Source organism: Gopherus evgoodei, chromosome 5 (genome assembly GCF_007399415.2).
Source record: "Gopherus evgoodei ecotype Sinaloan lineage chromosome 5, rGopEvg1_v1.p, whole genome shotgun sequence".
NCBI classification, from domain to species: Eukaryota; Metazoa; Chordata; order Testudines; family Testudinidae; genus Gopherus; species Gopherus evgoodei.
In genome coordinates this window covers 84614100-84637011 of record NC_044326.1, presented here as the reverse complement: position 1 = coordinate 84637011, position 22912 = coordinate 84614100, and the positions used below count along the sequence as shown (strand labels likewise).

Here is a 22912-nt window from a genome sequence, read left to right as displayed (position 1 = left end):
AAAATAAATTCTGAAGGTCATCTTCAAAGTTTTAGGCACCAGGCTGATGGGTGCTCTCAAAAATCACATACACAGAATTTCTGTATATCCACATGCACTAAGTATTCTCAGTGTTTTCTGCCCATTACAAGCTTTTATTGTTTTAAGACCACTTCCAACCACCATGAGCAACCACAATTCTGAATGGCTTAACTACGAGCTGAGACGTCTCAGCTCCACCAAAAACCAGGCCAGTTTAATTTAACTTTAAGCACCCAGACTTAGAACTCTTGTCCTCTTTATAACAATTTTTTGATGCAAAGACAAAACATGCAAAAGTGAATAGACACTAATTTCATTCCAAATCTATAGCTAGAATGAAAGACTAGGTGGAAGGAATATGCAAACACCTGCCCTTGTTGATCTAAGAACATTAACCCTGGAACCTCATTATGTGAGTTAAATGTCTTAATTTCACTGATGACTATTTTAAAATAAAAAAACTAGCTAGTGTATTTATCCAGTGGGGTTTGTTTAATATTCTACAGCTATAAACTTGCAAGGTTTAAAGAGACAAATAGTTATTAATTATATTATCAAAGGGCCCAAAACATGATAGGTGCTCTGCACTCAAAAGTCACAATGCCCCACACTAGTTTTACAGTTTATTTTTTTAAAGTATGATCAAATATATATACACAGATTTTTTTTCATCACTACAGGATTTAGCTGGAGTTGGAAGAAACAATTTACAGGGGATCAGAAAACGTCAAGTGAAGATCTTGAAGGGGAATGAAAGATGTTATTTTTTTTTAATAAATATAAAATGGTGAAAAAATAAATTTTATAAAATTATTCAAAAGTGTACTCGCCATGTTAGAATTTTGGAGTGTATTTCTAAAAAAATATCCAGTAGCGTCTCCAGAAAGATCAGCAATTTTTTTTTTTTTTGAAGATTACCAGTAACCCTGCAAAAATGCTCACTGTTGTCAAATGTGACATGAACACCTTCCTCGGCTCTGCCAAGAGTTTCGACATTCGGGAGCCATTTGTTAAATTTTTCAAATAAGCACCTTTATCCTTTCTCCCTCACTGCCCAGCACGCATGAGAAAGACTCACCATAAACAAGTGCAGAGTCACTTCACTAGTGTCCTAAAATCTCTCCTTTGAACTCACTTCCACCATGAAGCGTAAAAAAATCTTGATAACAGTTAGGCAGCTGGGTGTGCTGTGACCACTGCCTATCATGCTAACTGGCATTGTCTCATTGTTACCTTGTGCTCCCCATGTGTTTTGTCTTCTACTTAAGTTGTAAATCTTTTGGGGCAAGGACTGTCTCTTTGTTTTATGTTTGTTCAATGCCTAGCACAGTGGGCTTCCATCCATGATTGGCATCCATAAGCACTACCTCAATACCAATTAATTATTAGGATTATTTATAATAATGTTCATTAACATATTCCCTGATGTCAAATGTATTGTTAGCACAGTTTCTTAGCTCCCATCTTTGTTTTGGGAGACTGGCCTAAACAAGCCAGCTATTTGAAAAAAGAGGGGGGAAATAGTTGGTTCTGTCTTGAGTGCCTGACTAAGATGCAGCAAAGAGTGTCATTGGATTATCAAAAGGGCAAGTCTTCCTCCTTCAGTCTCGCAAGACACTTGACACAAATTTATCTTATAAACCCAGCTATGTTTTGCCCTTTGCCATTCAGTGGGATGTGTGACCTCTTACAGCTGCAGCTCCTATTAAAATTATTAAGAACCATGAAACAGCAAGTTTCCCAAGCATCAGATAATCTACTCACCAGGGACTGGATCAAGCCACCAAAACATGGATGTCAATTCTAACCTTCCCAAAGTGCAGGAGTGTTCAGAATTTGAGATTTGATTATAGAGGTTACTGGTCAGTGGCATCAAATCCAAATTGCCCAAAATTCAGGCATGTTTGGCTTTGTTAGGGATTTGTTTCAGGCCTCTCTCTACTATTTAACCCTGAATTTTTATACACATACATCCCACCTCCAGTAGCAGTTTGGCATATTTCATGATTTAAATATAAAATGAATTTACCGACACCATGGAAATCATATGGATTCATGATGGACATTTACTGTTAAAATGAAGTTAGTAGTGGCAGTTTCAAAGGTAAGTCCAAAACAAACTCACTTGTTTGGCTGCTGAAGAAGAAATTGTTCCTCTCTCTAGAAGGTTTAGAAGGTCAGCCAGGAAGAGAGAACTGACTGGACTAAATTAAAAAAAATAAAGTTGAGGTAAGAGCTCTAAAAACAAACAAACAAAAAAACACTACATACAACATAATCTTAACATCTCTACATGGTGCCTGGTCATTTGTATAAGTGACATACAATCATTTAAACAAACATTAAATGTTATTATTGAAAGCAAACTAGTTACCTTGTTGCCTAGCGGTACACTGTGTCAGTACAACTTTTCAAAATGTAATTGATTTTTGGTCAGCTGAGTAGGTTTTGCCATTTTAATACGATAAAAATGGAAACCCCACAGATTACAGTCGATAGTGATTAAAGATTTCTCGTCTCTGGAGGGTATGGAATAGAGTTGGTTCACCAAGACACCATACAGGTCTAGGCTCCCAAAAGAAGTGGTGGCTATTTGGACCTCTGTTGTCCACCCACCATGGAGTTTCCATTGCACTAAACGAGGAGTCAGTGCTGGTGTTAGGGGATACTATTCTCAATTATTTGTTTGGCTATGGGAAGACAGATGGTTCTGTTTGATCAACTCAATATAATCGGAAAGCTTCACCTTTCCTGGACTGTAAGGTTGTGCTGTTTTAAATAACCGAGCATAACATTTAGAATCCAGCCAATCACTTTCTTTGGATTCATCTGCGTCTGTCTCACTACATTTTCAAAGAACTCCATTAATCCATCTTCATTCTGTTTAGAAAAAAGAATTAAATGGGTTAATGACAGAAAGGTACAAAAATGAGTATTTTAGGTCCTGGTCCTCTCTCATTTGCAGGTAAACCTGATCTGTGCACTCACTGCAAGATTTTGGCAACCTCTAGTAACTCCAGTAAGACAATAGTGCAATCTATATTAGGAGATTCTCTATGAAAAGAATACATAAGCATAGCTGTCAGCCCGTCTGCCAGGTTGATAAGATTGTACCTATTATGTAGTTTCTATCTTTCATTAATCCTTCCCTGAAATTAGTGTATAGGGAGAAGCTGCTTCACCCAAGGCAGGTGTGGAGAGTTCCCTTGTTCTGTTGTAGCCTGCCTACCCTCTGGTGAAATGAGCTGTCAAAGAACATGCTATGTTTACCATGGAATGGTTTTCTGAAGCCACCTAGATATATTTCATGCTTGATCTTGCAGACACATTTCTGGTTGCTGGAATAAGATGGACCCGTTTCTAACCTTGGGTGATTTGGATAGGTCAGACTAGAAAAAGCAGAGTTTTTATTGTTCTAGTTTTTTCGAGTCAACTCTGATGAAGGCCCTCAGTATTGGAAATGTATTGCACTGGGGACACAGATTCAATTTTAAAGTGTACAAGAAATCTGAGATTGTTTTTAGTAAAACAGATACAGCAGGATCTGATAGATGCTGTGATGGGTGTCACTTGGAGAACGATGGCTCAGTAACTGTAGCACATAACTCAGAAGATCTCCAAGAAACCGTGGATATTGTAAGTGGGGCATTCTTACTTTTCAAGGGAAGAACCCAAATTCAGTTGTCCTATTGGACTTTGTATACAAGTTAAAAGTAAAATTATTAATTTAATTGACCCCTTAATAAATACTGTAATTTTTCTAATTGCCCTCAGGACTCATTATTCCAAATACAAGCGTAGAATATTAAGTCTTAAAATGACAAAATAACTAAACAGACATTACTACCTTTGAAGTTCAGTCAGGAAAAAGTGAGCAGACATTAATGCCCCTTCTTAGCAAATACTGTGGGCCTTTACAGCCACATTTTTAACATGGGGTGGAGCAGGTCTGGATACATTCAACCAAACTGCCAGACCCACACTTATGTACATTTCCATGTGAAAATCAAGTATTTGCAACCACTTCATTGTGCTTTTCTTTGAAAATCTACTTAGTATCGTCTTTACCAGTACCAGTCTATGATGAGTGAGACAAAGCACGTACTTTTATTAAATTAAAACTTGAACCAAATTGTATCAGTGTGACAGGGATGGAATATTTTCCTTATTGTTCCTGCAACATGTTATATGACAGAAAAGACTTGATCTGCCTCTGATTTTCAACAGTCTTTCCTACCCTACTGTTGGAAGTTAGTTTGGACCAGTTGTGCATTCTGACCAACTTTCCTCGAGTCAAATTCACTGACACTGGAGTGCCAAAATCATCCTGTGACTCATATTAGGAATATTTATCTGAGAAGATGTTTGTCAGCCTATTGAACATCTCATGCAGACAGTTTTGCTATGGAGCTCTTATACATTGCATACAAACACTGAGAACAACTTTCTCCAAAATCCTAACTCTCATCCCTTGCTATTCAGTATAAAACAGCTAATTTTCACCACAACTTCCAGTTTTCTTAACTGCATTTAGTAAATATTTCTGCATTTCTATCATCTTATAAAGATTAGCATATATTGAGATAAAAGTTTCCAGGTACAAGAGAAGATTAAACACTACTGAAGCATATGTTTTTATATACAACTAATATAAAATGCTGCACAAGTATCAGGCTAAAAAACAAGATGTAACTCAAATAATGGAGAATACTGGCAGAGAAGGCATCCGTAACAAACATGTACACTTCAAAGCAAATATCTCCTTACTGCCAGTTACTGGATGACACAAACCAAAGGATATTTTGGATCTTTACCTACCTCATAGAAGCCATTTAACTGGTCATATACTGACAGCACTTAACACACCACACCTTGTTAATGCAAAAATACAAACTACAAAACCAAAACTCTCCCTAGGAATAATTTGTCATCTTAAAACCATCACAGAAAAAACTGCTATGTTCTGATTTATCAGAATGTTAATTGACTATCCCACTTAATCCTGAACAACAGAATGGGAAACAGAATTTCGGAATTATAGCATTGTGTTCAGTATGGAGGGTCACTTGGCACTTTCATTACATAGTGTACCAATACATTGTCACTTGCTCATTAGAATCTCATTGGAATGAAATGTGGCATGCAAAATGTCAGCCAGATGCAAAAAATTTTCTTACACATGATTTAAATTGATGCTTTAATAGTCATGAGCTGTCAAAAAGAGATGGTGTGGTTTCAAATGCTTTTTTGACAAGTTTAGCTTTAAAATGCTACAATGTTTTGCAAGGTATCATGGAAGCACTCTTTGCAGACATTGGGTCTGCAATGTGAACTGGTGCCTTTAAAGACCAGCTGATGCTTCTCAGAAAACTGAAGGAAAAAACAGAAACGGAAACCATTCTATTGAAAAGTAAAGTAATTGTCTATATCTCATTTTCTGCTTTGTTCTTTCTCTATTTGTACCCAGACACCAACTCCATGGGTGCTCTGGGGCTGAAGCACCCACAGGGAAAAATTAGTGGGTTCTCTGCACCCATCAGCACCACCTCCTCCTCTGCCCCGAGCACGCCACATCCCCGCTCCTCCGCCTACCTCCCAGTGTTTCCTGCCTGGCCGCCGCCAAACAACAACTGTTTGGCAGCATTACCATGCTCTGGGAGAGGGGAGGGGAGGCACAGGAATGCAGTGTGCTCAGGGGAGGAAGCGGGGAAGAGGGGGCTGGGATTTGGGGAAGGAGTTGGAATATTGGCAGGGAGGGGGTGAAGTTGGGGTGGAGACTTTGGGGAAGGGATGCGAAGAGGGGCAGGGTGGGGTGTCAAGCACCCACAGGAGAGCAGAAGTTGGTGCCTATGTTTGTACCATCAGAATCTCCACAGCACCCGACTCTGAGGAAATAAACCGAGGAGCATATGGGAAAGGGCAACAGGTGAAGGTACAGACTGTGTGGCAAAGAGAGACAGACAATTATGTAACAAACAGAATAGTTTTCCATGTCTTTCATGATATATCAATCAGGTCTTAAAAAACTCTAGATAGTTAAGCTTAAAATAAGCAGAAATGCACCTGTATTTTAGAACAATAGGGTACTTTAGACATGTCAGTAACCTATATTAGAGTGAGCATAGGTACTAGAGAGAGCTGGTAGAGGAAGAGAATGAATGATCATATAAGTCTTTTCTATCTCTAACTTCTATACCTCAGTGACTCTGATCTTCGGATAGCAATATGCTTTTTTATTATTTTTTATAGCAGTACATTGACATGGGACTCTGGAGTTAATAAATCAGCAAAACAAACAAAACCCAAATCAAAAAACAAACAAACAAACAAAAACCCACCAGGAAGAAAGCCAAAATGTTAAACACCACACGTGGCCAAAAACTCAGCATGTCAGGTGCAATAAGGAGATTCAAAGTGAAAGATGTCCTTCCATTTCAGTTCATCCTGTTGTACTTAGGTCCTGCAGGAGCTACAATCTTCCATACTGGAGCACACACAACTAATTACTGCAATACCTTCATGCAATGGTGAGCTAAGAGACTAATGTTCATATTGAAGTCTGACATTTTAACACAATTTTGTGCATAATGTTCACACTAGCAAGTTGGGGTAGAGTACAGATTCTGCATTTTGAAGGCATCCCTCTACCATTGCCATTTATTTAATGAATACTCTTGGGCACTCTAACTTGAAAGACTGTCTCTTAGATTTGTGCATCTGGCCCTATCAGCCATCTACAGTAGTTCTGAGTTAGGCATGGAAACAATTTTCAGGTGAATTAAGGTTAACTATTCTCTCAGGGAGGCAAATAAGTGAATTTGTACATCCTAATCTACACTAAAAGGAGAGACTCAGAATGCAGACAAGACCACCCTACCCTTCATTTATTGAAGAAAAACAACTTTCAATGCAGCTGTATTTGTACATCTTTCTCACAAGCAGCTCCAAAATCATCTTCAGAATTAACAGTTATAAAGAACAAATTGCAAGAGGAGAGAAATTAAGAGGAAAAAGGAAGGAAAAAAATGTTTTCAAGTGAGATCTGCAAAGTGAAGGAGAGTCAATGAGACAAACAGCTAACAGTTACATATGGCTAGGGCTGCAGAGGAGAAGGCTCTTGCACCATCACTGATGAGACTATGTAATAGCAAAGAGGGGAAAGGATTAGCTAAAAAAGGGTCACTGAGGTGAAATGGAGGAGGGTCCATTTACTGTCCCTGATCAAAATGTATTTATTTTCATAAATGATCATTTTTCCTGAGGTGAAGTTACTTATACATGTGTGGAGAGAAACACTGGCTGCAGACCAATTTAACATCATTAAATTAACATCTCTGAACTGCTACCTTCACAGCAATAGGACTTCTACATGATTTATGACTGATTTGCCACCAAAATAAGGAAAACTTATGACTTACTTGTAAGATGCAACACCAGTAAAGCTAGAACCTTCCTAGCCACTTTCTTCTCAAGAGATTTCTGTAAAATTTGATTTAAATACTGACACCCAAAGTCATAACTGCTGGATCAATTAAAAAAGGATTGAAAGAGAACAAGGATGTTGCAATTTGTTTTCAAGAGAGACTGGATAGTCTTTAGATGGATTCCAGAGGTTTCTAGATTTTAAACAATCTATTCATTTGCATCCACAATCCCCTCACCCCAACAACTGTATTTTTTGGGCAAAGTTTTCACCAAGTTCGATATTATACATATTTTACAAAAACAATGGTCATTTATTATTTTGTCAAGCATGGACAATGTGCTTGGCCCTGTTCCAGACACAAAGATAAAACAATACATGCTGTGAAGATCATGCACTTGTGGACAAGACTTAGTTTGTCAGCAAAAAGTTGCACACTTGCAGCAGTCAGCACTGTTAATGAGTCCGCTTTGAGAGAGATGAGATCATCATTCACTAGCAATTTGTTAGCTCCCTATTTGTTCAGGAATCGCTTCGCATAGAAACAAACTGCACATGTTATTTCTGAGCCTAGTTGAAGGATTTGGCACAGAGGTACAATTTAAGAGAGCTGTTAGACACATTTCCAAATTTAAAAATCCATGGCAGCTGACAGCTGGTTAATATGACATTTTACAGCACGTTTTGTCTAAGCACTGAAACTTTGAAGTTTCTTGGTTTATTTTAGCACTCGATCAATAGACCTACCAATAAGGTGAAACTGTGTTCAGGCAGAATCCCATACTGTTCAACAAGCTTCACTCTCCTCACACTGGGTAGATCAGGAAGCCTCTCCCGAATCCAATCAATATTCACTACGTGCTGATGGTTCGTATTAGCGGGCAACGATTTATTATCACACAGAATCAATGGAGGGAGGTTTGGCTCTGGCATGAATCTGGGGAGAAAGAAGAGAGACAAATTTGGGGTTATTTTTAAGCAAGACAATCCTCAGCATCTCAACAACAGGCTGTAAAATTTGTGTACGAAAGTTAATGGTCCTCTGGAAATGGTATTACTGGAATTAACTGAACAAGATACTGAATCTACACAGCTCAGTATATTATTGTAGAATAGGAAAAAAAAAAAACAAGTCCACAGCCACTATTTTCTCTCTGATTATCTGTCACTGTTTGCCAAGCAACCAGCAACAGAAAAAGGGTAATTTAAAAAAACTGACACCCAAAATTTTAACTGTGGATGCAGCCCATCACTCGTTGGTGAGCATGAATTGTGATTCTGACCAGCAAGGCAGTGTGGAGAGAAGCATATTGACAGCCAGTTGCCAGGAGTTCTCTGTGCAGGTTGCAACCTCTCTCATATTAACCTGAGGAGTACTGATGAAACCGCATGCTGTGTTAAAAGCAAAATTACCATGCTCAGCAGGATGTCATAGTAAATAAAACTGAGTGACAACATCAAAAGAACAAAGGATCTCAAAGAGAACGCTAATTCAGGCCATCAGAAAAGCATTGTAATTCAAGCAGAACCTTATCCTGACATGAACAAAGATGGACTGATAAATCTCAAAATATATATAAAAAAAATTGTTTTTGCCTTTGCAAACCTTTGAGAGACACCCTTTGAGCCTATTGCACTTAAAAAGAAATCATGTTTAATGTGTTGGATTTAGATTTGGCATTTAGTAGACACACACAAAATACACAAACAATTAAATTTAAAAAACTTGATATAAGTTTTGTCCATCTTTAACTGAAATAGCTTTGACTCTCTTCCTACGCACATTTGCCTGAATATTTTCTTATAGCTGTTATACATATTAGCCATGTTAAATAAGGATCTGGCCTGACGCTAACATACTAGAGAATTATTCGTGGAACACAGACTTTTTTTTTTTTTTTTTTTAGTACATGCACACAGAAACAAGGGCTAACCAGGCTATCATATTAGCCCCCAGCCACCCAAGCACACTAGCTGTCAAAAACTGAAAATCCATTCTGTCCAAATAATGGTTACTGCTGTATTTCCACAAATACTCATCTGTAAACTTGTAAATCTAGGGCAGAATTTTTAAAAATGCTCTGCCTTGGTCTAACTCTGCTCTCTCACTCAAGTCAACAGTAAAACATCCATTGTCTTTCAGGGGAGAAGAGATAAGCCATCATGGTATATGAGGCCCTATAATCTGAACATTTGCAATTTTCCTCAGTAAATGCTTAAAAAGGAGAAGCGATTTCACTGAGCTCAAAATATGCCTAAAAATACACTAATGATTATTATGCCACTACACAATTACCCTGTAGCATATGAACTGAGCCCACCAACAATCCAACTCAAATATGTAGTAACGTCCCCACTGATTTCAGCAGGGATAGATAGGATGGAGCCCAAATTCTTAACTGCTGTGAAAAGGACCTGATTTTGAGAGGTATCCAGTGTCCTCAACTCCCACTGAAATCAACAGAGGTTGAGTGCATTCAAGAGGTGAACTGGGCTTTTAGTTCTTGAATAAAAGTAAACTTTAGAAATAAAATGATCTTCATTACCGGTAATCCTGTTTTCCTTCTTTATCTCTCATTGGTATGGTACACCTAAAATAAGACAACACAGGTAAAATAGTACATATGATGGGTTTTACTTTTCTCCAGTCATGCTGGCACCTCTGCATAACTAGTTGTGCGGCAAATAACTTCACACCATGGAGATCAAGAAAGCTTCATTAAGCCTGTTCAAGGCAAATGTGTGTCTTAGTATGGAGTCTAATTCTACCCCCTACATGGCCCAATGTAGAGTTTATCATTTTTTCCCCAATATTACAAATATTTAACTTTAGTGCTACATGGCAAACAACACAAAACCACATCAGGGCTGATTCCCCACTCTGGCACTTCGAGTGCAGAAGGTGGGGCCCACAAGGATTCTAAAAATTAGTACTGGCCATTCCAGGCTTGTATTAAACTCCCAAGGTTACAGCTTTTCTCTGACCTTAGATTGGTAGATGCTGCCATCACCCACGACAGAACCCCTTTGAGAGCCCAGGAAGGTACACTTGGGGATTTCTTCCTGTGGGGTACACTCAAGCTCTTTCACCCTCCCTCCGGGGAAGAACTGAAAGGGGGAGGGCAGGGGAAATCAGCTGTTGCCACCAGCTAATTAAACAACACGTGCATAAACTTCTTAAGACACAAAAATCCAATTCTGTTCTTAAAAAAAGTAAATTTTATTAATAAAAAGAAAGAAACTACATCGGAGAACTCAGGCTATTGCTAGATTTTAAAAGAGCTACTATAAGGACCAAGCACCAAGAATAGCTTTCTTGAGGTCCAGCTTAGAGGTTACAGCAAAACAAAAGCACCTGGGGTTAGCACAGAAGAATCCACAAGCCATAACGAAATAAAAGGGATAAACCTAATTGTGTCTTCCTAGACATTTCCTGATCTACTTACATATCTGAGGTTTTAAATGAGTGGTTTTCTAGGTATGATACTGACAATTTTTCATACCTGGCCCAAGCTTCTTACAGCATGGCTGCTGCCCTGAACACCTCTCCCCAGGAGAACAGAAGACAGACAAAAGGGGAGTTTTTTTTTCAATTTTAAAAAGTTCTAGCCTTCCCATTGGCTATTTTGGCCAGGTGCCCACTCATTTCCTTTTACCTATGCATAACAGTTAGATTTTTAACCCTTTACAGGTAGAGCAATTAGAGAACAGCTACCAAGAGGGATTTTATAGCTACTGGCTGGCTGGGTGTCCATAAAAAGTGGGCTACCCCTACCCCATCATTTATCACACCACAAAAAGGGGAGAGTAAAGAAGATACATCAGGTGGTCCTGATGCTATAGCACCAGAAACATATAGGGCCCAATCTTACAGCCTTTCACAGGCTAAAGTCCCACTGCACTCCAGTGGAAGTTTTGTCTGACTTAAAATAAGTTTACCTGGATCCTGCAATTGTTAAATAATTTCAGTAGCTTACTACATGCAAGAGAGCAGTACATGTCCCTGGGGAGAGATGGAACAGTCTAGTGTATATGGTATGGGCCTGGCACTCAGGAGACCTGGGTTCTAGTCCCAGCTTTGCCTCTGAACTGCTGTGTGACTTCACTTCTTTGTGCCTGTTCCCCCTCCCATGCTTAACCTGTCTTGTCTATCTAAATTGAAAGGTTTTCAGAGAAGGGATTGTGCCTAGCACAACGGACACCAGTTGAGGCCTTTAGGCATTACTGTAATATAATTAATGCCTGTGATGGGACCAAACTCCTGAATGGTAATTCAACAAACAGAAAGGGAGAGAGGATGTTTTAACATCAGTGACAATCTCGCTAGGAAGCATTAGAACTCCAAAGATGCTATTTCAAATACCTCTCTAAAATATGAACTCACCCAAGTTTGTAATCAAAGGCTCTGGTTTCATTAATAACAGTTCCTCCATTTTCAAGTTCCTTGATTTGCCTCTGTATTTCATAGTCTGATAAAAAAAATTCAGCTGAATTACACTGCACCCACTGCATTTTCATACCTTCCATTACTGCGTTCTTCACTGCCATGCAGTAAATGAAAAAAGGTTATTTTAACCTTACTGAAACCAAAAGCAATCTATTAGGGACGGAATTACTGGCAAAACTGACCTCTCTCTGGCACTGTTGTGTATGCATTTGGTTCCGGAGAGGTCCCCTCCACATACACACACTGCAGCCAGTTCCAGACACTCCCGACTTCAGCTAAACTGTACAGCCAAAGCAGTTTTCCCATCATCATATCAGGGGTTGCGTGGAGGCTCTCCATCCAATCTCCATGCATTTTTTCTTGGGAGATGCATTGTTTCTCCTCTCCTGCCCATACCCATACTGCAGCTGCATGCCCTTGCATCACACACACCAGACACCATGCCCTGGGAAAGCAATCAACTTTATCTGAGGACACAGACCTGGTACATTGCTCTAATCTATCAAAGCAGAACCATCCACTTTACTCTCTTTGGAGACAGAGGATCACTTCCACAATAAAACTGACAGCCAATGTGGCTGACATACTTACATTTTGTGAGACTTGGTTCTGTCACCTAGATGAAAAGTATCTAGTATTTCAATAAAGGAGCAAAATTTACCTATTGCTCTTGCCAGGAATCGTGCACTATTGATATTCTTCACTTCAGTCCTTACTCCTAAAGCTTCTCCAGGGTGGTGCACAGATACATTGGCATCCACTCTCAGTTGACCCTCTAGAAAATGAAACATAATCACTAGAGTAGATGACCTTGCCATATGTTAATAAGCAGCACGTTATGTACAGGATGTTTATACTGGACTTCTGTAAAAGATCTGAGGTCAGGAAGAGAGCAGCCGCCTTATTACAGCTTCCTATTTATGGTTCCATTTTAAATCTCCATCCTCAATCCTCAATTTTCTGAGACTACTACCTTTTGGAATGATGACATGATTCTTCTCAAAGACAGCAAAGAATCCTGTGGCACCTTATAGACTAACAGACGTTTTGGAGCATGAGCTTTCGTGGGTGAATACCCACTTCCTCAGATGCCTCTGAGGAAGTGGGTATTCACCCACGAAAGCTCATGCTCCAAAACGTCTGTTAGTCTATAAGGTGCCACAGGATTCTTTGCTGCTTTTACAGATCCAGACTAACACGGCTACCCCTCTGATACTTCTCAAAGACAGCTGTATAGTGTAAGTGCGCGTGCTTAAAACTATACTCCTTAAAAACATAGTTCTTAAAACCATACTCTAGGAGAGAGGTTATGTCCTGTAAAGGGAGGACAGAACTAGGGTGAATCACCTAAAAGACAATTTAAAAAAAAAAAGCAAGCTGCAAGATTCTGGTTTTTATTTTTTCATCCTGACAAAAGTGTGAGAAAACACCCTGTGAAATGACTACTTGATCGCTGTACACTGCCCTACCATGGAGCACAAGACTTTAACAGCAATGCTGGGTAGATTTATTGAAGCATCCTTGGGAATTTAAAGCTGAAGGGCAAATGTCAGAAACTTGGTTTTTCCTCCCTCAAGGAACTGTAATCTTCTTCCTCAACAAAGAAGATTTTAAATCCTTCCTGACTGACAAAAGCATAACATATACAGGCAAACAGAAAGTTACACAGGGGGCAAACCTACACTAAGGCAAGGGGTGGACCAGAAGCCCCAGGAGGTCCTGTCTGACCATCTTGCTGGTTTTACCAGGTTCCTCCAAAACATCCATCTACGCAGAGAATTTGTTGAGATAGTCAAATTAGACATAAAGAAAGGAAAAACAGGCATATATCTCTCACACTATAAGCTCATAAGACTCTTGCTATATCATCAGAGGAAACCCATTCTCTAGTATTCGTCCTTATCTGAACTTAAAATTAATACGCTGTAAAAAGAAGCAAATATTTGATATTTACACAACAGCACTAGTGAAGGCAATATCAATAGCCCAGGGTTAAATCTGTAGAGAGATGTAAAGCCTTAGAGCCCATTCAGGACAGCCAATGTAAATTTGCAAAAGTGGACCTTGCCCATTCTGTAAAAGCCGAATGGATGTCATCTTGTTAATCTTCTCTGTATTGATGGAGACTTCTTGAACAGGCAAATGAAGAAGGGAGGTATAGAAGGGACCCCAATGTTCATTTTAAAGGAGACTTTTCACACTGGATCATACTTAGGGGTGAGGAGAGGAGAACACTTGTACCAAAGGAAATATATGTTAACAGTATTCTTCTGTCTTCACCTTGCTTCTATTGAAGATCTAGGTTTGACTCTACTCTCTCACTGTCATTAGTCAGAAGAGAATGGGATTAACCAGGCATAACTGAAAAGAGAACTGGAGTCTGTGTATTTTTAAAAAGGCTGTCTCCCTCACAACCTAGCTTCATCTCCTATTTGATTATCTTGCAGTGAAGTAATGCTTTCAAGCAGTTTGCTGCAAAGTGATGGATGACGAATTCACCAAGTGTTTTCCCGGCACACGGAAATAGAAAGAAGATAAAATGTGAGGGCGCAAACTCTCACCTAAACACGAACAATGCTGGTTAAAAAAAAAAAACAACATAGCAATAAATACCTCATTAAGCATACTTGAATAAAATGATTTAGTTTAAAAACTAATAAGATTGGGGGGAGGAGGGGAAATATTGCCAGCAAGGCAGGTCTTTCTTTAAATATAGTGTGGGATACATTGATGACATGCTAATGGAAGTCTCAGGGGGAAATTCAGCAATGAAGGATGATGCTAAGTTACTGTATATCATAAAGTCTGTATAAATCGCAGAATAATGTGCTGATTTGGCATTCAGAAGGTATGCAAAATGAGTGACCTCCACTGAATGCTTGAGTTTCCTCTAACACTGGTGTAAATCCACTGGAGTTACAATAGTGTAAAACTAGTGTAAGTGAAGACAATCAGATCTTGAGGCAGTGGAAGTTGTCTCAGAAAAAGCAGGTAGCCTGAGGGTACAAATTAAAGTAGTCGTCCACTAATATTCTGTTTATTACAGTAGTGTCCAGAAGCCTAAGTCAGGATCAATGTCCCTCTGCATAAATACATATGAAGATACCTGCTTCAGAGAGCTTAATATCTAAGAACTATTAATTATCCATTATTTCAAATTAAACCTGAACCATTCCCCAATATTCCCAGGGTCACAATCCACTTTGGGCTGAGCAGGCACAACTCTGATTGAACTCACTGGGAGTTGCACTTGCTTACCTCAGGGGCTGAATGTGATGGTAAATCACTAAGTTGCGCTGGTTCACTGCTGAACATCTGTTTTATGATCAATTTACACCCAAAATTTAACTTACACAATCATCTGTGCCGGGAGCCTTCACTCTCAACTACTAATCACTGTTACAATGTTTCCCATCCACAGTTAAGTACATGCAAGATGAGCAGAGAAAGACAATAAGTGAAAAATAACAAGAACGCTGTGCTCTTTCATCCTGCCCCGGTCGATTATCTAAAATTGATGTATGCGGCAGTATAAAAATCCAAGCGCTGCAGAGGAAGCTGGGCTTATAAAGACACTTGAAGCATAGCTGACCTTATACAGACACTGAAGATTTTAAAAGAAGGAAGCAGCATTAAGAAAATGCTAAATGTTAGGCAACTACAGAGCAACATAACCAGAAGCTGTGAAACTATCCCTGCACATGCAGAGAATTACAATTAACTGGAGGGCATTGCCCTGCCCGCTCCTTTACCTGCCATGATTGCCTGGCTGCTCCCAAGTGTTTGAAGAATAAGCTGAAGCTCTCTGACTGCTGCAGCTGCCTCTTCCCCAGAGCTCATATCAGGCTCCATGACAACCTCCATGAGGCCAACACCTACCAGAAAGAGAGAGAAAGGAGATTCCCAGCAATAGCTTTTGATCTTGACATATTAAAGTGCAACAAGCTAAACACATGACAGCATTTGGGTTTGTTTGAGAAAACTGGGACCATTTTTTATTTAATAACTGTCAAAATGGGGCTATCTGCAGAATTGTCACATAAAAAGAAAACCAAAAATAGTCCAAAATTTAACTTAAAGGCATTTCTGCATACTACCCCCTTTGGTGACATAGGGAACAGCTTTCCTCTGAGAAAGCTCCTGCAAACAGGCCACCTGATTTCCCAATTTCATTTTCTCATTACAGTCAGGTAATTTAATGCAATCACAGTTTTCCGACAGCTTCCTACAGTAAAGGTATTAGTCAATATTTGCAAGCGTGGGGCCTAAAGTTAGGTATCTAAATCCATAGTTAGGCGCATAACTAAATGTTTTCATTTTCAGCAGTGATGAGCACCTGCAGCTCTCAACTTCACTGGCAGCTGTGGATGCTCATCATCTCTGAAAGTCAGGCCAGGCATTTAGGCACCTAACTACACATTTAGGTACATGGATTTGTTGGTCAGCGTTTGATTTATACAATAGACATTTTAGAGCCTTATGGAGAAAGTGATTGTTTTTATAAAAGCTAAAAATGAAAAGCCATTTCTGACTCAAGCACTGGCAACCCACTCTGCCGTCTGTGCATTTCTGCCACATTGCTTCAGTCAGAGTCTGCACTTTCTAAACAACACTTACAGCTGCAGGAGCATAAGTGGCTCCTCTGTCCCACTGAATACCCCCTTGACATGTTAAAGGTCTGATTTGGAAGTTGGCTGGCAGACAGGTTTGAGAAACTGAGCCACTAGCCTTCTGACTGGCCAGTGCCACTGTCTCATCAGCAAACAGGCCAGAAAAGATGGACATCAGCCACATATGGAATTTTTTTTTTAAAATGCATTTAAAAATTTATATTGAAAGCAACAAACCAGAGTCCACCCTGCCCCTGCCACTCCAATGAGTTTTAAATATTCAGCCCATACATAGAAAGACTGAGGGGATAAGAAAGTGATCCAAGCCTACCAGCCCTGTTCAAGTCAATGAGAGTCTGGCTCCTTGTGTCATCATGAAGACTCTTTCCGCTGTCTTGTTCCAACTGGATCTGCTTAATCCTCACAGTCCTGGTTACCACCTGGTTCTTTTTTCCCCCTACACAGAGGCTGTATGAAAGACTACCATTCACAGCAACAGGAAGTCTCTGCTGAGTGATTTGATAGCCAGCCTGCATACAGAATCAAGTCTGTGTTCAGAATTGCAGTTACATGAACAATAATTTCAATTCTTGTCCCAAGATGGACTGGCCCTACTCAGGCCCAACCCCCTCTGCCAGGCCCCTTGCCCCCACATGCCAGCCCCCCCCCCCCCCCCCGAATAGCTGGGACTGTCACACCTACTCTGGCCAGAGCTCTATTGCTGTTGGTGAAAATCAGAAAAACTAGAAAAGCCTGATTTCCACTAAAATCGCCATTTGGTCACTCAGGATATAGGTAGAGACAGTGACCCCTCACACAGAGGCCTGTGGCAAGGGAACAGTCAGTCTGGACACAGGGTTGAGTCTAGCCAGGGCCCCCTTATCCCTGTCCCTCACTCTGGCTGGGCCCCTCTCCCCCACTGGCCAGAATCCTATTGATTTTGGTGAAAATTGAAAAACTGGGGAAGCCTAGTTTTAGTGGAAAATCAGCCTTCTCTGATTTTCACCAAAATCAACAGTGTTTGGATCTGACTAGCAGGGGAGAGGGGCCCAGCTGGAGTGGAGGGGAAAGGGCCAAGCTGGATGTACAACTTGAACTACATAAGCAGTGAAGTGTGCAAACTTCTAGTTGTAAGAACGCTTGGTAGTACAGTATTAGAGTTTTAATCAATAAACATCAATTTCACTGTATACACACAAACTGACGAAAAAAATATTTCTAACAATGATAATCAACATTTCAGATAGGCCGGAGAACTTTTTAAAGTTTGATTTCAAGATATTTACTTTACATATTTTGACATGTGATATTGTCAATTTGTGTTTTTAACAGTGATAAAGCTTTAGCTTTTTGAATCTCAATGTCTAGTCATTAAATATGTCTGACACCCCCCATAATTTCATGCAGCTGTGAAAATGTAAAGAGATAAAAACAAAACAAATGCTTAAAAATAAACATTGATATTATCCATCCAAACCATAAAAAATAAAAATTGAATTCTGTCAAATCTAGTTTTAAGCACTATAATAAAAATGAGACAATTGACTCCATTCTATAGGCTCAATATAATCTATGCACATAGCTTTTCCTGCCTCCCCTAGCTTCTCATTAAAGTGATTTTTTTTAAAAAGCCTCAAATGGTGCGTGACAATAAAGAACAAGAATCCCAATTCCCATCCGAAGCCCCCTTTTCAGGAGTAACAATAATCCCATTGTCAAAAGACCCTAAGAGCAGGATTTATTTTATCTATTCCATTCAGCTCATTAGCTTAAACTCTGTATCTTATTACAGGGCTCCTGAGAAAACTGCCTTATTAGGAAATGCAGGCTGGACATTTTACAGCTAGTGCTCAACACTATAGATGCCAGCTGCTAGATCCTGAGTTCTGTGTGTTTAAAGCTAATAGAATGTGTCAGGTATCTTCTTGACACAAATTTTCCTAATTATTTGACTAAAAGATGCTATAATATAAGCCATTAAGTAGTGGCAGAACACAGTGCCTATGTACTATGCATGCTACCTGAAGATATATCTTCCCATTGCTCTCTCTTTCAAAACAGATGGACTAATTTTTACTCTGCTTCATTCTTTTCTGTTCATTTCTGTTCATTGGAGGAGTGATCACCACCAGGAAAGTCAGAACATTCTTTAATGTAGGAGCAGAACCACCTACAATTTAAAGGTGACCAGCAATTGGGTTTGTGAATTCTTTTTTCTTCTTCTTCTTCATGATGCATAAAGTCAGTTTGAAAAGCTAGGCTTGGCATCTTTTGTTTCTACTTTTTTCTCCTGCTTGTTTAGAATTTCAGCTCTCGTCAACTTACTGTTTTTTATCAGGAAGACTATCGATGATGACTGCAGAATTAGGAGTGTATTGACAACCAAAGTAACTATCTAGGTACTTATATGGGCCCAGATCCACATAGGTACATAGGTGTTTAAGTCCCAGTTTTAGGCTCCACTGCAATCCACAAAACTTTTTCCACTGCTGCCTAACCCTCTAGGTGCCTAAATTCACTTGGTACCTAAGTTCTCAGGGCAAAGTTACCTAGGCACCTACGTTGCTGCCTCAGGGTATGCACAATGCTGCCTTCCTCTTAGGCATCCAGATGCCTATCTCCTGCCTAGTCCCAGAGTTATCCATGAACCCAGGGAAGACTGATGTTCACCTGCCTACCTTGCCTGGAGGGCCCAATATGGGAAATGTGCTCAGTGGCTGCCTACCAGATGAGGTTCCATTCAAAATCAGGCACCAACAGCACTCACCTTATAACTTCTACCCCAGTGCTTAGAGCAATCATCTGGGATGTGGGAAACCCAGGTTCAATTCCCCCCTCTGCCTGAGGGAGGAGAAAGGATTTGAACAGGGATCTCCTACCTCTCAAGAGAGTGCTCTAACCTCTGAGATATGGGATATTCTGTGTGGCTCCCTCAACCTCTCCTGTTGCAGCTGTTTCATTATGTATAAAAAATAAATAGTAATTGGAGCATGGGGACTGGACCATTGGTCCCCCTCCTCCCACATGGGTGCCCTAGCCACCAGGCTATGTAGTCAGCCTCACTGTCGCTCTTTATCTGGCCCTGAGACTCTTTAAGCATCGCAACACCTAAGTTACTTTGTGGATTGGGGCTCTAGTGTCTCACAAATATTAATGACTTTATCCTCAACACCCCTGTAAGCAAGGTAGGGATGCATTATGCCCATTTCATAGATAGGGAACTGAGGCACAGAGGTAACAACTTGCCCAAAGACAAACAGGACATTTCTAGTAGAGATGGAAATTGAACCTAGATCTCCTGGGTCCCAGCTATGCATTAACCATAATATCATCTTTCTTCCAAGGACATAAAATGAGGAGGAAAATGGAATTTAATTCAAAAACTCTTGTGTCTTACGTTCTTAAAAAATCTCAAATGCCTGAACAAACAGTTGGGAGAAAAAATCTTTGATTAACATTTCAACACCTCTACACATTGATCTATGGCCTGAAGGACACTTCCTCCCTAATTCTCTGGACCTCCAAGGACACCTCCAAGAAAAACTGGGAAATTAAGATTTGATATTTCTGATTTTTCTTGGGTAAAACACAAGCAGGAGAAAGCATTCAAGTCTTCTTTATTCAAAAAAGCAAAGTGAAGCACATCCATTGTTTTTCCCTTTACAGGCCACTTTTATGTTCAACAACATCCAGAACAAATATATGGAGGGAAAAGCCATCTTTAAAGTTAGAACCGTGACTTTGTTAAAACAAAAATAAGGTCTTTGAGCTCTGCTGTACGTTATCAAAAAGGTAAAACCAGACTCTCAACTAATTTCCATATTTTTACTTGACTTTGTCAAGTGCAGCTCACTTCCAAAGACAGTTTATTCCAAATATGAAAGCAATCCACAGGCTCCAAACCTATTACTGCATGTGGCAAAGGCACATTTATTAAGTTCATTCAAGATCCTGGCAAAGATTAGAATGTTTGAAAAGCAAATGCGATATTTATAGGTCCTTAAATTTAATAGCAAAAACAAAAAAAAACAGATGCTATGATGTTTATACTATTGTAATGTGTGTTTGCTACACATTCATTTTAAAAGAGGGGCTATTATCAGACTGGTTTGCTTTTATCCTAACAGACAATTAGTGCTAATACTAGGAATGGAAAAAGTACGGGCACAGCAGCTCCATCTCCTAATTCAATTACATAAAGCCACTGGAATCGTGAGGCTAAGCAAGGAGTCAGCAATCAGGGCAATCATATTCAATCAGTGAGCACTAGGGTATAGCTATCTATTCATCAGGGCTTGGTGCAGCATCCTGTTAGTTTGGGCAGAACACTGACTGAAAACATAAAAAGCATATCTTTGCTAATGCCAGTCCTACTCCAGACTCATCCTTTTCTACAGCTATAGAGGGACCAACTATAATGCATACTTACAGGCAGATCTGCATAGAAATAGTGTTTTCTGTCAAACAAGGACTTCTTGTTTATGCTGCAGTTCAGTGCAAGGCCTGTCATCACTGCTGCTTCTACACATCTCCTGTTGAGGGCCTGAAGAAACATGACATACAATTTTACTCATTCACTATATAACAAATGCTTCTCCCACACGCTGCCTTACACAGAGCGTATATTCAATTTTGCTTGCCTTCAGTAGGCATTATCTCTGTTTTCTTGCGTGAGTAACTCATATTCATCAGTCTGGCAGCAGCTACAAATCTGCAAAGTTTTATATGGAAAATAAAACCATACAGCTGTTTTTGTTGCATGAGTGTTTTGGGGATTGCTTCTTTTGCAAACATAACCAGTGCCCTTGACACCCCCAAACCTTCACAGGGTATGTCTACACAGCAAAGAAAAACCTGCAGCTGGCCTGTGCTAGCTGACTTGGGCTCATGTTCTTTCATTGCTGTGTAGACTTCCAGGCTCAGGCTGGAGCCTTGACTCTAGGCCCTGAAGGGTAGGAGGGTCATAAGAACATAATAATGGAGATATACCTATCTCCTAGAACTGGAAGGGACCCCGAAGCCCCCTGCCTTCACTAGCAGGACCAAGTACTGATTTTGCCCCAGATCCCTAAGTGGCCCCCTCAAGGGTTGAACTCACAACTCTGGGTTTAGCAGGCCAATGCTCAAACAACTGAGCTATCCCTCCCACCCTAAGAACAGCCATACTGGGTCAGACCAAAGGTCCATCTACCCAGTATCCTGTCTTCCAAGTGTGGTCAATGCCAGGTGCCCCAGAGGGAATGAACAGGTAATCATCAAGTGATCCATCCCCTATCACTCATTCCCAGCTTCTGGCAAACAGAGCCTAGGGACACCATCCCTGCCATGCTGGCTAATAGCCGTTGATGGACCTATCCTCCATGAATTTATCTAGTTCTTTTTTTGAACCCTGTTATAGCCTCTTTGCCTTCACAAATCCTCTGGCAAAGAGTTCCACAGGTTGACTGTGTGTTGTATGAAGAAATACTTCCTTTTGTTTGTTTTCAACCTGCTGACTATTAATTTAATTTGGTGACCCCTAGTTCTTGTGTTATGAGAAGGAGTAAATAACACTTCCTTATTTACTTTCTCCACACCAGTCATGATTTTATAGACCTCTGTCATATTTACCTCTCACCATTCTGACTGTTTATTCCTACCCTTTGTTTCCTATCTTTTAACCAGTTAACAATCCATGAGAGAACCTTCCTTCTTATCCTGTAGCAGCTTATTATGCTTAAGAGCCTTTGGTGACGGACCTTATCAAAGGCTTTCTGAAAATCTAAGTACACTATATCCACTGGATCCCCCTTCTCCACATGCTTGTTGACCCTCCTCAAAGAATTCTAGCAGATTGGTAAGGCATGATTTCCCTTTACAAAAAACTATGTTTACTCTTCCCAACAAATTATGTTCATCTATGTGTCTGACAATTTTTTTCTTTACTATAGTTTCAACAAGTTTGCCCAGCACTTAAGTCAGGCTTACCAACCTGTAATTGCCAGGATCACTTCTGCAGCCTTTTTAAAAAATTGGTATCATATTAGCTATCAACCAGTCATTTGGTACAGAAGCTGATTTAAATGATAGGTTACAGACTAGTTAGTAGTTCTGCAATTTCACATTTGAGTTCCTTCAGAACTCAGAAGTTCAGCCCGAGCCTGGAAGTCTATACAGCAATGAAACAGCCCCACAGCCTGAGCCTCGCAAGCCCGGGCCCGCCATAGGATTGTTAAAGAGATAGTGTCAAGATAAAATCATTTAAGTACTCAAATTCCCTTACCTATGTTACAGATACCATCACAGGTGATAAAAATGGAGACATCTTTACAAGTTGTCAAACAGATAGTTAAGGGTTAATGTCTCTTTTACCTCCAACGGGTTAACAAACAGTGAACCTGGAACAACTGACAAGAGGACCAATCAGGAGAC

The 22912-nt window shown here is 40.0% G+C and overlaps 2 protein-coding genes across 4 annotated transcripts in view; one reads left to right on the top strand and one right to left on the bottom strand.

Moving 5' to 3' along the window:
* The window catches only part of FAM160A1 (family with sequence similarity 160 member A1), a 156488-nt gene extending 155686 nt beyond the window's left edge, over nucleotides 1-802 (top strand). The window contains exon 14 of one of the 2 annotated variants that reach the window (XR_004000520.1): nucleotides 702-771. Coding sequence is in view for 1 of the 2 variants with exons in the window: in XM_030563554.1 (XP_030419414.1) it covers nucleotides 702-775 (74 nt within the window). In the remaining variant the exon portion in view is untranslated. Of the gene's footprint in view, nucleotides 1-701 lie in introns of both variants that reach the window. The other variant, XM_030563554.1, reaches the window with a different exon arrangement.
* The window catches only part of GATB (glutamyl-tRNA amidotransferase subunit B), a 54865-nt gene that overhangs the window by 10461 nt on the left and 21492 nt on the right, over nucleotides 1-22912 (bottom strand). The window contains exons 3-11 of one of the 2 annotated variants that reach the window (XM_030563556.1): nucleotides 20931-21044; nucleotides 16833-17031; nucleotides 15644-15766; nucleotides 12553-12666; nucleotides 11829-11913; nucleotides 9991-10035; nucleotides 8192-8381; nucleotides 2768-2901; nucleotides 2147-2225 (exon numbers count right to left, since the gene is read on the bottom strand). In XM_030563556.1, coding sequence (XP_030419416.1) covers nucleotides 2147-2225; nucleotides 2768-2901; nucleotides 8192-8381; nucleotides 9991-10035; nucleotides 11829-11913; nucleotides 12553-12666; nucleotides 15644-15766; nucleotides 16833-17031; nucleotides 20931-21044 — 1083 coding nt within the window. Of the gene's footprint in view, nucleotides 1-2146; nucleotides 2226-2767; nucleotides 2902-8191; nucleotides 8382-9990; nucleotides 10036-11828; nucleotides 11914-12552; nucleotides 12667-15643; nucleotides 15767-16832; nucleotides 17032-20926; nucleotides 21045-22912 lie in introns of both variants that reach the window. The other variant, XM_030563557.1, reaches the window with a different exon arrangement.